Below are 17,901 nucleotides of genomic sequence, written 5' to 3'. Positions count from 1 at the left end.
GGGCCCGCTGTGGTACAGGCTCTTCTCACGGCCCCCTACACGCGTGTCGGGGGGAGGGTCCATCAAAGGATGCGGGGGAAGAGGAGGGGAGGGGGCCACCCGAACTGGGGTTGAAGGGCCCCCCTCTGGGGGATGGGGTGAGGCGGCCAGAGGAGGAGGGGGCTGGAGGTGTGCTGTAGGGGGGCTCCGGTGGGGACGTGGTGGGCGGCGGGGGGATGTCCTCCGAGCCAGGCACAGACAGGCTGCGACTGAACTTCATGGCTGGGGGGGCTAGGTAGGGTCTTTCATCTTCTGCAGCCCCTGGGGAAGACACAGTGGATCCAGGAGTGGGGGGAGGGGGTCTCCCTCCTCCCCTATCCCATAGTACTACAATATTAATGAAACAACAACAACAACAACAACACGACGCCACTGAGTATATGCTAAGACCCTCACACGAATCAGTCTAGAGCTCCCCAGCTGTGGTAAATCGACTTGGTGACACAGGCTGTGCGTTGCACATCAGCAACCGGCAGAGGGAGCAAGGGGAGGTGGGGCGACATTCAGCTGAACTTCCCCCCCCATGCCAGGAGGGGGCGCCGTTTTCTAATGCCCACAAAGACACAGCCTATGCTAGTGGTGGCTTGGGGTGAGCAAAAGTCCCTGGAGCCAGGGAGAGATGCCATGTTTCGGTGTATAGTTATAGATTTCTTTTCATGTATACGCAGAAATAAAATGTAATTAGCACATCAAACCTGTGCTTTCACAGACGGAACTGCTTAGGGTGAGGCTAAAGTTTACGAGAGAGCGCTGATTTATAGGGAAGCAATATTGGGTGGCTTTACAGGTAGTTGAGATGAAGGAAATGAGGAGATACAGGCAGACGGCACAGACGCAAGACTCACACTGGCAGACTGTGGACGCTGGAAGTGGGAGAAAAGCTAGACCCAATCAGCAAAAGGACTCGGAGTGGATTGGAAAGAGTGAAGTCTCTTGCCTAATTATCACTGTCAGGGCTCAGTCTTTGACCCTATTCTCCACTCTGACTACTCTCTCCCCCTTGGCACTCTTAAGCGACATGCTGCTTCATTCACTGTCTCCCTGCTGAAGACGCCCACATCTGTCCTGGGGCTCAGTCCTCTCCCCTGAGCTCCAGACTCCTATATCCAAATGCCATATCCACTTACTCGGATGTCTCACCGGCATCTGAAACTCTGCAGGCCCCCAGGTGTACTCCTGATCTCCTCCCACCCCACAGTCTCCCCCATCTGAGCACAAGCGGCTCAATCCTACCTCAGGACCTTTGTCTTGGCTGTTCTCACTACCTGGAATACCTTATGGCCATATATCCATATGGCTCTCCCTCTTCATTTTCACGTTTTAGCTCAAATCTGCCTCCCAGCACCCCTGATCTCTCTTATTCTACTCTGCTTTTTCCCCCCACAGAACTTACCACTGTCAACCTTCTATATAATTGTCTTGTTTCTTATCCTTATAATCTGTTGTCTGTCTTCCCCTGCTAGAAGGCAAGCTCCATGAGGACAGGGCCCTTCCCTCTGTTTTGTTCACTGACATATCCCCAGCAGTCTAGGACTTATGGTGGGTGCTCAGTAAACATTTGTAGCATGCATGCATGCATCAATGAAGTCAGGTATAAGAGAGAAGAAACTAGGTGGTGGGGGCTTCGACTCACTCCATCCAGGCAGGAACAATAACATGCCCATTTTCTAGATGCAGAACCCAAGGCCCAGAGAGCCAGAATTCAAGCCAGTTTTGCCCAACAACAAAGCCTGAGCTCTTTGCCCGGCTGGATGGAACTGCGGTCATATACGGAAGTAGAAAAGAACATTTCAAAGCCCCTTCTCTCCTCCTGTAAACTGTCACCCTCCCAGCCTGCCCCTCACCTGCTGGCATCCATTATACCCACCCTTCCAGGTGACATACCAATAGATTTTTGCCGGAGCATAAGCCCAGGTCCCGGAGGCAGGTAAGAAGGACGTTCATAACTTGGCTGCGAGCGGTGGTGCGGATCGAAGCTTGACTTTGGGGCAGCAGTCAGAGAAAAAAGACAACAGAGAAAGATCAGTCTGGGCGTGAAGATTCATGACTTTACCACACAGCCAGCCCCCAAGCCTTCTCTAAGCCTCTGCAGGAAGGGTGAGAGGCCTGGAGGAGGCAAAAGGGAACTCTGGGGGAGGGAAATGTGTCTGAGTTTGGGCAGTGGGGAGAAAGAAAGAAAAGAAAGCAGATTCTCAGGCAGCCCTGTTTGCTCTGCTTCCCATACCCATCACTAACCTGGGTCTTTTCTCTGTTCTGTCAACCCCCCAGGTCCAAGTCACCAGCATGGCTTGGCCCGCTGGCTGCCCTAGCCTCTTCCCCTATCTCCCTGCTGCCCCCCTGTCCCGCCACCCCTTTCCAGTCTGCTTGCCACATAAGAGTCAGAGGGATCTTTCAGAAAGAAATCCAGGTCTTGCGATTGCCCTGCTTACAATCCTACCAGAGCATCTCACATCACCAGTTAGGAGGGGATCGGAATGCCCAACTCTGGTGTCGAGTTGTGGTCTGTGGTAGACACTGCACACCCAGATCCCCTCAGCTGGGACGCCGTGACCATCCCCAGCTGCCAAGAGTGTCACCTGCCTGGGCTCTCGGCTGCCCCTGGCTCTAAAGAATCCCCCTCCTCCAAAGGAGCTCATGGGCCCAAGTAGTTCTGTCCCGTACTTCTGGGAGCAGCCTGAAGCCAAGGACTGACTGACACGGAGATCCAAGGCAGGATTAACTCCGTGGTGCAATTCGAACTCTCCCAGGGATCAAGGCTGCAAGAGACTCCAGCGGGGACCATGTTTGCTGACCTCCCGCAGCCCACCCTGCCCCCCTCACTCCCTTATAATTCTCCCCTTAGGATACTGTTGGTGCAGGAATCCCATCTCAGGCTCTGGCTATAGGAAACCCAGGCGCCCAGTACAATCGAGCCCCGTGTACATCTCCTACCTCCTCACTCTGGTCCCACTGTGTCCACCAGTCCTGCTCCTCCAATGCCCCAAGGTCCGACCCTGCTTTAGAACACTTGCAAGTCCTGCATTTGCTCTCTGCAACATTTTCACCTCCTCGTCACACATTCCTTTCCGTCTTTCCATCCTCCACTCAAATGCCCCTGCCAGTCACTGTCTACTGTACTTCCCTGTCCTGTTTTCCTTAGGGCACACATCTCCCTCTGAGATGACTTGTTTACTGGCTTACTTCCTGACTCCCTGCCTAGAATGCCGGCTCCCTGAAGGCAATACAGGTGTAGGATTTATGGCCCATGACATCTGCAGGGAAAATATTTTCCTTTCCTTTAACATCAGAGGGGGGAAAATGAATAGAATCCAGCTTGGATGATAATATTCATCTTTGCACCAATACAGCCATAAAAGACAGATTTTTAAACTTTTTTTTTTTGAGGGAGGGGCTTATAAAGACGAAAGTGCCAAAAGCCCATGGAATCCTAACAGCCTGTCTGACGGTAGCAATGCTGTTGGTCTCTTGCACTGCTGGGACCCCAGTCCTCAACCAGGACCTGATGTTCCACAAGCTTGTGTCAAATGAAGTGTAACTAAAGGAGAATGAGCCAACATCAGGCACTGACTCCCCTGCTTCTGCCAGGTGACCTTGTATGTCACTCTTCTCTGTCTTTGAGGCCAGAACTGCAGAGAAAGGAAACCCTATTCGGATGAAGTCCCCACCTTACTGCCCTCACCTCCCATCACGCTCCCTGCTCCCTCCGGCCCCCTTGCTCTAAGTACTCCCCTGCTCTCTTGATTTCCTGTGCTGTTTCTCACCTCAGGGGCTCCGGATTCGCTGTTCCCTCTGCCTGAACATCCTTTCCCTCTGCTCTGCTCGGGAAGACTTGTCATCCTAGCCCCCACTCTGGCCTGGCCTCTCCCTTCCTCTAAACCTACACTGCCCAATACAATAGCCCCTACCCTTTCGGATGTCAATTTCAACGAATTAAAATACATTAATGAAAAATTCCTCCCCGTGTTTGCTGGTCACATTTCAAGGGTTCAGTCACCACACATGGCTAGTGGCTGCCCTATGGGGTAGCATGGACATAAAGCAGTTCCTTCAACACAGGAACTCTACCGGACAAGACGGTGCTGCTTTAGACTGTCACAGGATGCGCCTCTCCTAACCTCTCCCTGCACTCACCTCCCTGGATTGAAACTGTCTCATTCGTTCATTCATTCCACAGATATTTACTGGGCATCCGCTCCATGCCAGAGACTGTTCCAGACGCTGCAGATGCAGCCGTCAACAAAACAGACAAAAGCCCCTGCCTACTTGGAGGGTAGACAAAATAAATTAGCAACACAACGGGGTCGGGTGGAGGGAAGAGAGGGAGGAGAGGAGGACTATAATTTAAAATAGGGCCGTCAAGGAAGGCCCTTCTGTGAAGATATAATTTGAGCAATCTCCCAAAAAAGGGAGCCATGCATACATCTGGGGGCACAGTATGGAACAGGAAGCGTAAACGTCCTGAGGCGGGAGTGAGTCTGGTGTGGTTAAGGAACAGTCAGGAGGCTGATGTGTCTTGAGGGGGTGAGCAGGGCACTGAGGGGTGGGAGATGAGGTCAGACAGGCGGTAGAAAGGTGATAACAGGTGGAATCTGTTAGTTTCAGATGTCTCCTCCCTGGAGAGGCTTCCGTCTGTTACTCTGTATCATAACTCCTTCCACTTAACCCAGTGTAGAGTTATTATAATTATTTGCTTCCTTGTTCACTGTCTGTCTCCCTGGGCATGGAGCCTACCCAGTTCCCATTCTACTCTCCTTCCTTGGTAAGAAAACCCCAATCCCGTTTGGCACCTATTGGGACTACATTTCCCAGGCTCCCTTGCAGCTGCATGTGGCCACGGAACTAAGGTCAGCTGGGATGCATACGTGGCGTGGAAGGGTTGTGTGTTACTCTGGGAAAGTCTCCTCAGAGGTAACCCAAGAAGCAGCAATGTGCCCTCCTTTGCCTTTCTGCCTTTCCACTCTTCCTTGTTCCTGCTACCTGGAATGCTGGAAGCTAGAGCTCCAGCCATCTTGGACTGTGAAGTGACCTTACGGTTGGAAAGAAGGCTTAGGATGGTGGAGCAGAAAGTGAGAAGGATCCTGGGTCTTCAGGACCATGGCGGCTGCCATACCTGCCTGGGAATCCCTACTCCAGACTTCGTTAACATGACACAGATAGAAGACTCTTCTGGTTCAAGCCACTGTTATTTGGAGGTTTCTCTTACATAGGGCAGAACCCAATTCTGCAAAATCCAACCCCCGCCCCCAAATGTAAATTCTCTAATGGGATTGGCTTGGACTGGTTCACTCCTCCATCCCCAGAGCCAACCAGCAGGTCCAGCGCATAATTAGGTGCTCAGTAAACATGTGCAGAATGAAGGACACCCTGACAAGATGGGGGGAACACCCAGTCCGAAAGGATGCGGGGACCCCTGAAGGCAGAAACAGGCTGGAGAGGACACTGAATACCGAGTCCAGGAGGGCGAGCAAAAGGGAATAATGGGGCGGTGGGAAGGAAGGTGAGGGAAGCATCTGATAGAGGCATGGGAGTGGGCATGGGTGGGGGGCAGAGTGATGGGAGAGGGGGGCAGAGTGATGGGGGAGGGTTCGAATGACAGGGGAGGGATCGAGGGGCAGGGGAGGGGTGCCTCTGACTGAAGAGAGTGCAGAGCGAAGGGAGAGGCATCAGATTGGCACACTGGCAGAAAACACTTCTAAGTGGAAGAGGAGGGATTAAATGATGGGTTGACTTGACATAAAAGGGGTCAGAGTGGCAGAGGAGACGTCAGACTGATGGAGAAGCCATACAAGCGTCTGAAGAGGCGTTGGACTGCCTGCCTGAGGGGCACACTGACTCAAGGTGGGACAGGCTGACCTCCATCCAGGAGCGGGGAGCGTCCTCTCCCGCGCAGAGGGGGCAGCCAATCAGAGTGCCCGGGTGCGCGTGACGTCACCGGCTGTGGGCACACTCCTCCCCAGCGAGTCAGCCAGAGGTCCAGCCCTCCTCCCGTGCCACCTCGTGGGCCTGTTGTGGGTCTGATGCCTCAAGGGCGGAGTGTGTGCCCTGGTGCTGTGCACAGGCTGGAGGCTGAAAATGGACTAAGAAATGCGCGCCAGGGAGTCAGCCCCTGAAAGGGGTGAGGGGGAGAGAGCAAAGGGGGAGACAGATGGAGAGGCAAAGATAAATAAAGACAGAGAGATGAGGAGAAAAAGACAGAGATGGGGGTGCAGAGGGGGGAGACAGGAGGGGAGATGAGACAGCGACGGGAAGAAAGACGGCCCCAACAAAGCAGGAAAAGAGGCAGTCTTGTGAGGCCCTGGAATGAAGCGGGGGGGGGGGTACACGGACGACAGAGCTGCTCCAGGAGGGTCAGGCATGCAACCAAGAGGGAAAGAGATAGACAATACGATCAAGAAGGTATTGTCAAAATAATCAGAGGGAAAAACTGAGTCCAGAGAAAGGTTGAGACTGGCACCCAGACAGAGATGGGCAGAAGGGAGGACAGTGCAGGAGTGGGGGGGAGGTAAGGTACCCTTGGGGGTCAATGACTAGGTGACAGAGACAGTAGCTAAGGGAGCCAAAGCCACACAGAGGCGAGGACAGATGGATGGACAGCAGAACCCTAGGAGGAGACAGCCCAAGAGGCATCTTGTCCTACAGTGAATCTGTCCGGGGTCTGCACCCCCTCTGTCGGCATGGGCAGGCCCCTCAGTACCGCACCCCCTCGCTAGGTTTTGTGCAGTGGGGTGTCTTTCAGGGAGGTTGGAATCTCCCAATTCTTAAGTTTCCAAGCAGTGGCATCTTGTACAATAGGTTTCTCTGATTCACTGTTGCTCAGGCTTGACAAGAGGCCTCAGGGGCAATACTGGGCCCCCACACTGCCTCCTTACCCCCTCTGGCCTAGTGCACAGGGCTCCAAGTGAGACAGTGAGGAGGGGAGAGAAGCTGAAGCAGATGGGAGATGAGAAACAGAAGAGAACAAGACCACACAGAGAGACACAGAAGCAGCAGGAAGGGGCCCCTCTGTTGACTTAGTGTGTGAAAAGTCAGGACGGCTGGTGGGAAGGTAGGGACAGAGATGGGGGTGAAGAGAGCCCCCAGTACAAGAGGCGGGGCTTTGGGAAGGCCCAGGGCCAGACCCTGGGAGAATAAAAAGGGAGACCCAAAGGGAAAATGACTACTGGCCTCTACGGCCCGGAGGGAAGGGAGATGCCATTCGAGAACTCGGGTAAATGCCTACAAGTCCCATTTCTATGAGGGAGGGGCACGTGGGCAGCTGGTGTTATTATTGGCCCGTGTCTGCGCCCACCTAGGGGTGTCTTTGGACCTCAGATGGTGAATTCTGTGAGGGCTTGGATCCTGTCCGTCCTGTTACCACGGTTCACACAGGGAGGGGCTGGTATGCTGGCTGCCATTTGCTGAATAAATGAAAACAGGATTTGCCCTATCTACTCATGGGGACTCTGCACGCGATAAGCTGTTGGAGGGTCTCTGGGGCACATGCAAGCCTCACTGGCAAGTCATTGTGGGGTCTCCAGTTTGTTTTATGGCCTAAGAGGGCTCACCATCTGTTGAGAACGTGCTATGCTAGGAGCTGGTCTTGTTTAATCCTCATAAGGACCAGCAAGATGGGCTTTAGCCCCATTGTACACAGAGCAGGAAACTGAGACGCAGAGAAATTAGGTAGCATGGAGCAAATAACTCAGGAAGTCAGAGGAAGTCAGAATTTGGAGGCAGGTCTGCCTGGCTTGACTGCCCATGCACTTCTGAGTCAACACTGACCTTCGGAGGAGGTGGGCACAGAAGATGATCCCAACAGCCTCAGAGATTTCAGATTCCTCGAGAAATTCAGGACAGGTGAGACGTGAAGGGCTGCTGAAAGCAGGGCCCTCTGCCAAACCCTGAGAAGTGGCCAAGGACCCTCCACATTGAAATCTGAAAGCAGTTCTCTGAGTCCAAGTACAAAATTTGCCACCTTCCTTTGGTTCTTGTCAAAGTACGAGGCATTCTAAAGTAGGTAGTCTAACCCTTAGCAGGTCTATGGACAGACTTCAAGGGGGCCGTGCACTTGGACTAGAAAAAAAAAAGTATCTGTATTGTCATTATCTTCCAATGAAAACACACCATTTCCTCGATTGAGGATGTAGGCAGCAAACCGAGACGGCCTTAGCAAGGCCTGTGCCTATAACATCAAAAGAAGTCACAGATATTTCCAAAGCCCTGCACAGCGGTTGCAGATCCCTTGAAATAGTGTTTATGTGCCTCATGACTAGTAAAGAGTAGTTAAGAGCCATCACGAAGTCTTGCTGGCTAACGTGTTGACAAAAAAGCACTGATATTACTATAGCACAAATTTTATTTTTACTTTGTGTGTGTTTAACTGAGCTCTAGGCCCAACACGGGGCTCGAACTCATGACCCCAAGATCAAGAGTCACATGCTCCACCAACTGAGCCAGCCAGGTGCCCCACGAATTTTGCTTTTAAAAAACATTTTGATTGCTGTATTATCAGTGTAATTGGCTTCTTTTGTTTTCCTAGGTAATTTATTTTATGCTTATAAACATTATTTGGAGGGCTATGCCAGCCTGCCAAGGGGGTCCATGGTCCCTCAGAAGCCAAAGAATCCAGTTTTAGAGTTAATAGCCTATTGGCCACTGGGTGGTGGGTGTGTCCTGTGGGAAGAAGGGTTCAGAGGGCAGGGTCAGAGGGCAGGGCTTGAGCAGAGAAGAAGCAAGGGCTAAGAGAGAAGTAGGGTGCTGTGTGACCTCTGGAGGAGAGACTGGAGGGTGGGAGGAGCCTGGTGGTGGCTGTGTTCCCATGAAGGGGCACAGCCCAATGACAGGCCAGCTAGGGAGAGACCAACAGGCCCACCAAAAGAGCCAGGGCCGTGGATCCAACTGCCTGACTTGCCTGGATTGAAATACTGCCTCCCTCTCTGAGCCTCAGTTTCCCCTCTGTAAATGGTCTAACAACCATGTAGACCTCAGAGGATGATCCAAGGAATGAATGAGAAAATCCATATAAAATGTAGTGTCCAAAATAGGACACCACCCATTACAGGTCAGCCTCCATCCTAGGGAAGAGCAGGCAGAGTGGAGACAGCAATAATAAATAATAGTTTAGTAACTCCCACTTGTTGAGCGCCTATTCTCATGTGCGGGGCCGATGCCAGGGATCACCAGCCATGACATCATTCTGCCTTCCCTGAGACTTTTGAGGTGGGACGGAGATGGACAAGAGGTGGGAGCAGGGAATGAGGAAAAAAGGGTTAAGACTTAGGAGAAGAATAAGGAAGAGGATGGGCAGAGAGGAAAGGAGGCCCCAGAGTGGGAAGAAAGGAGGGGGGACAGGAAGTGTGGTGCCCCTCAGGGCCGATATTCAACACAGCGGGGTCAGGAAGGGTTTGTAAGGAGAAGCACAGAGGTTCCAGGATGGTCTGTGCACCCCCCCAAGCCTCCTCTCCATTATGCTCCCATCCCCCTCCCCGTCCAGGCTGCCTACCTCCGTGGCAAAGAAGCCTTTGGGCCGGTGTTTGCCCAGCGACGCAAGGCCACCAGGTCCAGGACTCTCGCTTGCACTGATGGTCTGCTGGGCTGCCGCCAAAATTTCATCCAGTTTGTCTAAGGGGAGGTGGGAAGAGGCAGTGAAATGAAGCTTGCTTTGGCCTCGGGCAGAAACAGAGCTGCCAGGAGCCCATACAATATGTTGTACAAACCAGGAAAGGGCACCCCTGCCTCCATGCCCGTGGACCGACGGCCCTGATGGAGACAGAATCTCCAGGTCCAGGACCCAGCGGTGGGAAGGGGTGAGGGCAGCAAAATCGTCACAGGAGGAAAGGTGGAGGGGAGGCAGAAGGAACGGGGGAGAGGCTGAGGAAAGAGGTGGGAGCTCATACTTGATGGCCGGGGCAAGGATGGGGTATGAGGTGATCAGGTCGGAGGTGGCCAAAGGGCGCGCAGGCAGGAAGAGGGTTGGAGAGGCTGCGGCGCCCCAGGGGGCGTGGGGTCAGGGGTCCTGGGCAGCCCGGGGAGCAGGGCTGGGCCATCTTACTGAGAGCCATCTGATACACGGTCCGCTTTTTCTCCATGCTGGGCACCGGCGCAGGCTGCTGCTCATACTCTGTGGGCAAAGGATGCGGATGAAGTCCAGGGGTGCCCCTGGGGGCGGGGCGGAGCGGGCTCGGCCAGCGGGCGTGCGCAAGCGCGAGTGGGGCAGTGAAGGGCCCGGGTCGGGGAGGGGCAAGTCCGCCGGCGGGATGGGGACGGGGGGCCCCCCCGCCAGTCCTGTGCCCACTCACCACTCTTCTTCTTCCAGGGGGAGACTAGCCCGGGGGAGAGGCAGTAGAGGAGCCAAGAGTTAGGACTTCAGGGGGATGCGAGGGGCCCCCTCTCTGGAACACCCTCCTCCCTCAGGGTAGGGGCGGTCAGCTGCCCGATCTGCCCCCTGTCAGGGGAAACGGGACCCCCCAGGTCCACTCGGCCCTGTCGGGGGAGGGGCTGGCCTTCCTTTCTGTTAGTGGGGGTGGGGAAGCTGGTGGAGGAAGAGATAGAGAACGGGGGTGGGGTGAGGTGGGGCAGAGGGAGAGAAGCCAGAAAGGAAACAGGGACCCGTAAGGGACGTGCACACCCAGAGAGAGACTCGACAGAGAAACAGATGTAAGAGGACAGAGCAAAGTCGACTCTCAGATGCCCCTTCCCAGCGACACACACGGAGGCCAGACAGAGTCTGACCCATGGACTAGGGGACAGGATGAGGACAGGACCCCTGGTCACTAACAACACTAACAAACTCAAGGTCTGGTTCAGCCCCCTTCTGCCCCTCGCCCTCCCCAGCGCCTGGGTCCCAGCAGCTCCACAGGCTCACCCATGTCCTCCAGCTCTGAAGTCATAGACTTGGAACGCAGAGAGATGGCTGGGGGCGGGAGCCGCTTAGCCTGCTGGGGTGCTGAAAAGGTGATGCTGGGGGTCAGGCATCAGTACCACGGAGAGAACCCCCCACCACCACTGCAGTGCTCCCAGATATCAGAGACCAGTGGCCACCAGCATGCCGAGCCCTCCCCCCACCCCCGTTACTCCCTCAGAAGGGTCATGAACAAGCAGCCTTGGGGAAGGGAAGGCCAGTGGTGGGGACCATGAGGCCATTAGGGCTTCTGAGGATCTTAGTCTGGTGGCAGTGGGGTGCCCAGGTCTGGCCACGCAAATGAGTGGAGAAGCACCTTTCTTATGGACAGCCTCATCCATGTCCGGGTGCCTGGTGACCATCACCACCTTGACCATCAGCGTGTTGCCCCCTTGGCGGATCATGTTCACCACCTGCCGGTGGCCAACCTTCACCACGTTCTGCCCGTTCACCTGCAGCACAGACAGCCCCACACCACACAGAGTAAGTGAGGGGAGAGATGCTTTCAGCTTTAGAGTCCCCAACAGAGCGGTCTCCTGTCTAGACCTGTGTGTAGCACTGTTGGCTCCTTCCTCCCACTGACCCTCCACCCCCCCCCCCCCCGGGGGGGGGGGGGCGCTCCGCTCTCNTGGGGGTGGGGAAGCTGGTGGAGGAAGAGATAGAGAACGGGGGTGGGGTGAGGTGGGGCAGAGGGAGAGAAGCCAGAAAGGAAACAGGGACCCGTAAGGGACGTGCACACCCAGAGAGAGACTCGACAGAGAAACAGATGTAAGAGGACAGAGCAAAGTCGACTCTCAGACGCCCCTTCCCAGCGACACACACGGAGGCCAGACAGAGTCTGACCCATGGACTAGGGAGCAGGATGAGAAGGTTTCCTTGGGGAAGGGAAGGCCCCTAAGTGAGGGGAGAGATGCTTTCAGCTTTAGAGTCCCCAACAGAGTGGTCTCCTGTCTAGACCTGTGTGTAGCACTGTTGGCTCCTTCCTCCCACTGACCCTCCCCACCCCCCCCTCCTTGCAAGGCCCCACTTCTCCTTCTGGTAACTTTCCTGGCCCCAGGGCTGGGGAAGGGGCTGGGCTCAGCCATTCACCTCTCTCTCCCCTCCTTTTCCCCTGCCCCTGCATTGTGTGTGTGTGTGTGTGTGTGTGTGTGTGTGTGTGTGTGTGTGTGTGTAGGCGCTGGGGAACAGCTCTGTTTTCTTTTGATGCTTCAGAGAAGCCTTCAGAAGGAAGGAATCACTGAAGAAAGCATTGGCTAGGGGGTGGGCTGGGGCCTGGGAGGCCTGGTGCTGAAAGAGAATCTGGATTTGGGCAGCCAGATTTCGTGTGGAATAGGAGGAGGCCAGAGATTTTTGTCGCCAGGGTCCCAGGGAAAGAGCGGTATCTGTGGAAGGTGTGCTGGAGGCTGGCCCTTGGAAAGGCCCCTGGGGCTGGGGGCCAGGACTCACCTCGATGAGGAAGTCTCCCATCCTCAGTCCAGCTCTCCATGCCACGCCACCCTCGTCCACAGACTCCAGATACTGCAGCGCCGGGAAGGCCGGGGTGGGGGTGAACTCCTCGATGGGGGTCTGCGCTGCAGATGGGGAGGAGCCGGCGGGGTCGGAGGGGAGGGGGTGGAGAGGCCGAGCAGGGGATGGGGCTCAGACCCAAGTCACAGAGGCCTCACCGTAGCTGAGGGACCAGCACGCTGGGGTGGGGTGGTGGGTGGGCTGGGGTCCCTTCCCCTGTCCATCCCCCTGGGTCAGAGAGCCCTTCTCCCATCTCCTCCCCGGCCGGCACTCACCCTTGGCCCCCCGAAGCACGAACCCAAACCCCTCACTGTCCTTCTTCTGCAGCAAGACCGTCTTCTCTTTAATGATGTAATCACTGGCGAGGGGACGGGGTGGGGGGGTGGGGGTGGAGAAGGGATTATGAGACACAGCGGAGTCCGAGTCCGAGCTCCACCAGCAACCCAGTGGGTGACCTGAGCCCCTGGTCCAGAACCATTCATCCCACATCCTAGGATCTTCCTCGCCCATTCTGTGTGTGTTTGCTCGCAGCAGCCCTTACAGGCCTCCCCCTCAGAGCCCGGAGTGCTTGCTCTCCCACTCAGTCTTTCCTCATTCATCCTTCCATGCATCCATCCACCCATCCATTCAGCAAGCAGTTTCCAAGCCCACTGTGTGCCTGCAGAGCGCAAGGGGTGGGGAGATAAGCCGCCAGTTCACCAGACAGCCTGGTTTGAGCCCCTGCTAGCCACTTCCTTATCTGTGACCTTGAGCCCAAGGCTTTAACCTTTTGGGCCTCAATTTCCTCGTCTATAATGTGAGACAATAACGGGCCCCACCAGACGGGGTCGCTGTGGGAGTTCAGTACATACAGTATTCAGCACGGTGCTGGGCACACAGAAGTACGTGCTCAGTAGGATTCCTTCAACGTCTTCGGTCAAGTTACTAAGCCGACAGGACACGCGTACTTCGATGGGAGCCCTCCCAGCTCCTTGACTATTTATATACTACAGTCACTCCTCCCCGGGTACCCAAGCAGATTGCAGCATGGCTTACTCAGCACTGTGCAATATGGTGGCCGCTAGATGCATGTGACTATTTATATGCAAATTAATTACAAATTAAATTGAAAAATTCAGTTCTTCAGTCTCACTAGTCACGTTTCAAAGTGCCCAGTAGACACACGTGGCTAGTGGTTACCATGGTGGACAGTGCAGATAGAGAACATTTCCATCACTGCAGAAAGTTCTAGTGAGCAGCAGTGACTTATCTGTTCCCTGGTATACCTCACATGTATCTCCTTCAGGCAGTGGATAGGTTCTAGTAAAATGCAAGCTACCCACGAATATGCAGATAGTCGCCCCCATCAGACCACCAAAGCCTGTCAGCACATTTAGGGGATGTTTGCGCACCCAGGAAAGTTCAATTAAACTCAAATCTATTCCATGTATCTCAAGGCCTGCCTGGGTTCGCTCAGATAACAGCCTCAAACCCTTGACATCACCGCTGTGTACCTCGAGATTATATATCCAAGTCATTCCAGGAACCCCAGTATACAACAGGAATACCCATACGCCCTAACTCCAACCCCACTCACCTCGGGGGCCCCAAAAATACCCTCCATCCACCAGAATGCGCGCGCTGCTGCACCCCAAGCATCCCGTGGTCACATCTGAGACCCGTCCAGCGCACATGCAGACCCCTTAGCAGATCCTAATAATATCCACCAGCCCCAACACACTCCAATAATAGCCAAGCGGCTCCCCGCGCGCTTCAATTACCTACCCCACAGATTCGGCAAAACAGCCCTCCATGAATACTCCAGTAGATTTCAGTAACGCCCCCACACATCCCAGTATGATCCAATAATAACTCCCCCTCACTTGGATCTCAGTATATTCCCATAACACGCCCCCTGAACACACCCCAGCACACGCCAATAATACCCACACTGCTCCTACTGTCTTTCAGTACCATTCCCCCTACACGCAAGCACCCCTGTGTACTCCCATGACCCCCATGATTTCCACTGTCACTGTCATATCCATACATTTGTACCACAGCGACAGCAGTCTGCACATGTGCGTGTATGCCAGCCCTGCCCCCGTCCCGCCTTATTGTAACTGGGCGCGCTCAGCAGTGCATGTGCGCACGCAGGCAGACCTGGCAACTGCTCTCGCTCAAGGTTCACCACAGTCCCGTCACCATGCCACACCATACCCACCATGTCTTCTTGATCTTATATTCAAGCCAGGGAAAGGCCACCCTTGTAGCTGGGTGGAAGGGGTGTAGGAAGAGAGGAGGGAAGGAGTTTCGAAGGGGTGAGGGAACGTAGGGGAAGAGAGGAGGAAGGGGCCAGGGACAAGGCCAACAGAAATTGGTTCAGAGGTCAGAGCTGCCTGCTCCTGACCATGCACTCTGCGACGCCCACCTCTGTCCCCGCCGGACCACTTCCACTGAGCCCTTATGCCCTTGCTACCCCCATTCCCCCCTTCAGACCTCCAGGTCTCCAGCAGGCAGCATGCCCTTGGGACTTCCTTTATCCTTCATTTGCAACTGTTTCTTTTTTTTCTATTCATGCCACAAACCCTATGTTTCCGTTGTCTTTCCCCTACCCCTGGAATCTCTCTTTTACCCCCACATTATCCTCACACTCCAGACACAAGCCTTCTCCAAATACCCCATCCCCCAATATAATTCAATAGAACTCCCATACCCATTGCATGCCAGGAAGAAGCACTTGCTATGGGCGAGGCAGTATTTGAAACCCTTCACAGGTAAGTAACTCCGTTGTCTTTCCTAGCCAGCCTCTGAGGTAGGCATAAGTACTGTTTCCACTTTATAGGTGAGGAAACAGAAGCCCAGAAAGGTTAAGCAACTTGCCTAAGGTCACACAGTGAGTAATCTTCAGAAACACAGAAGAAATACTTGGGTGGCTGCAGTTATAATACCGTCCACTCTACTGCACCCAAATACTCCAAGCACATATACAACTGCCCCAAATTGGCCATAATCACCCACCCCTTCGGTGCCTGAAATTTATCCCAGGTTATGCCAACACCACAACGACTGACGTTTACTGACCCGTCACTGAATGCCAGATGCCGCTCCACACACTTAACATTTATCTATCCACAAATTCTCATAACACCCATGGGAGGGGTAACTGAGGCACAGAGAAGTAACATGCTCAAGATCCCACCAGCTAGAAAAGTGCCAAAGCCAAGGTTTAAATTCCTCGCAGGCAACCCATACACCCCAATAATGTCCAAACACTCGCAAATCATCACAATACCACCTGTGTCCCTCCCTCGCAAGCATCCCCATCCCATACGGGCTCCTTCCTCTCCCCACTGCCATGATTTCTTGCCCACTCCCTGGCCATGGGATGCTTCCCTCAACCCACCACGCTCTCCCCCAACTTCCCACCTGCCCTGTTGCCCCAGCAGTTTCCCTAAACTCTGTGCCGCCCATCCTCGGGTCCTGTGTGTGCCCCTTCACCTCTGTGTCCCTTGCTCCCTCGTCCTCCCTACCATCTGAAAGCTCCACGTTGGCCCAACCCACTCTCATTAGCTTTCACTTCCACTAACCCCCCTCACACCCCCATGGGGCCATCCCTCCACCTCCTACTAGGCCCCTGCGAACCTCGCATCCCCTTCCCCAAAGTGTCCTCCACAGACCTCCGTGACCTCTCACCCCTCTCATGGCCTCTCTCGCCCCTTCCTTAGCTTCACCCCCCCAAATCCTCTCACACCTCTGTATGCAACCCCACTGTGTCCCCTAGAGCACCCTAGGTTCCTTTCATACTCCCCAGTCCCCCGCATTCTCATCCGTGGAAGCCTCTTTCTACTTCTGCATCCTCAACTCACTTCCTCACACACGCTTCCGCCTCCTGGTACTTGCAGCTGCATTTCATTTCTATTCCCTGCATCTTCTCTGTGCTCTCCCTGTGTTGCCCGAATCCCCACCCCCAAATCCTCCTCACAGATCCTGCATTCCCTCCTCACCCCATTTCGCCAGACACCCCACGCACCCTCTATGCTCCAGCACCCCCGTTTCCCCCACTTCAGTGTTCTCCACTCTCCTCTGTTCCATTCTCATCAGCCACCCTCCTCCTGAGACCCTCTAACCCCACCCCGCCCCAGCATTCGCTACCCACACGATACCCCATTCACGCTGGTATTGCTGACTACCTGCCCTGAAGAAGCACACACAATGCTCTCCCCCAGGCCATCCCTCGGGGACTCCAGAGTGGCCTCCTGAGCTCAGCAGCCAGCTCTTGTTCACTGGATCCCACACGCGGAGACTGCAGCAGCGTCCACTCCCCCCACCCCCACCCCAAAGGTGCCTCTCAGACACCCAGGATCTCACAGCCCAGAGCTTGCTGCTGTACAAGGCACCCTCTTTGGTACTCAGTCCCTCCTCATGTACCCATCTCCATGGGTCTCTCCATGGTCTGCACAGAGGCCCCCTCGCAGGGAAGCCAGCCCCCTCCCATGCCGAGAAGTGGCACACACAGGCAGAGGCAGCTCCCCGTGCAGAAGCTCAGCCGTGGCTCAGCACACATGCCCCACACCGGCACAGACCCCCTGGAGGCAGGGAGAGGGGCACATGGGGACAGAGACACATGGGGGACTAGAAAAGGAGGGGTTGTGGGGGAGGGGACGGGACTGGCATGAGAGGATAGGTAATGGGAAACACAGCCGCAGTCCCTGGGACAGACCCACTCCATCACACACACACATACACACAGTCCTCAGACAGCCTCTCTATCGCTCCAAGTCACACACAGAGATAGACACTGTCAAACAGGGACACACAGATGGACACAGCTGGGGGAGGGGGGCTGGGAGCCCACCATCTCTCCATCTCTGTCTCTCTCTCTCTGTCTCTCTCTCTCTCACACACACACACACACACACACACACGCGCGTGCGCGCACGGCTGCAGGCAGTCACACACGCACGCACATCGACACAGCCACACTGACACATGCACAGTCCCACAGTGACACGCAGCGGAAAAAGAAGAGGGGAGGGGAGGCCGGGGGTGGGATGTGTGTGTGATGGGGGGATGACTGTGAATGGGAGAGAGGGGTATGAATGAGGGGACTTGCCAACTCTGTAAAGGGGTGTGGGGAGATGGGGATCAGAGGAACAGGGGCCTGGAATGTCGGTGCCTGAGGGGGAGCCACTGTGGCTCCCCACGGGGAGGGCTCCACAGAGTGGGGGCGGTGAGGGGGGCAGAAAGGGGTAATGGGTTCCAAACCCCGGAGTGGGATCCGTTTGGAGGGTCTGACTGGGGGCAAGATTTCGGAGGAAGAGATGAGGGGGGTCTGAAAGGGCCTGGAAGGGGACTGAGGAGTGTATGTGTGTGGGGGGGGCTCGGGGAGAGAGGCCCAGGGACGGGGATGACAGAAGGGTTGAGAAGAGGGGTCCAAAAGGGTTTATCACTGAGGGAAGGTACGGGGCGGGGGGCGGCTTGAGGGGGGAGGAGTC

General features: G+C 55.1%; 1 protein-coding gene across 1 annotated transcript in view; it reads right to left on the bottom strand.

The window, feature by feature from the left end:
• The window catches only part of SHANK1 (SH3 and multiple ankyrin repeat domains 1), a 42,180-nt gene that overhangs the window by 6,457 nt on the left and 17,822 nt on the right, over positions 1-17,901 (bottom strand). The window contains 9 exon segments of the mRNA XM_034638973.1: positions 5-55; positions 57-300; positions 1,924-2,020; positions 9,521-9,639; positions 10,070-10,138; positions 10,883-10,963; positions 11,235-11,370; positions 12,365-12,489; positions 12,700-12,782. Coding sequence (XP_034494864.1) covers positions 5-55; positions 57-300; positions 1,924-2,020; positions 9,521-9,639; positions 10,070-10,138; positions 10,883-10,963; positions 11,235-11,370; positions 12,365-12,489; positions 12,700-12,782 — 1,005 coding nt within the window.

Source organism: Ailuropoda melanoleuca, chromosome 12, assembly GCF_002007445.2.
Source record: "Ailuropoda melanoleuca isolate Jingjing chromosome 12, ASM200744v2, whole genome shotgun sequence".
NCBI classification, from domain to species: domain Eukaryota; kingdom Metazoa; phylum Chordata; class Mammalia; order Carnivora; family Ursidae; genus Ailuropoda; species Ailuropoda melanoleuca.
This window is presented reverse-complemented; position numbering and strand designations above follow the sequence as displayed.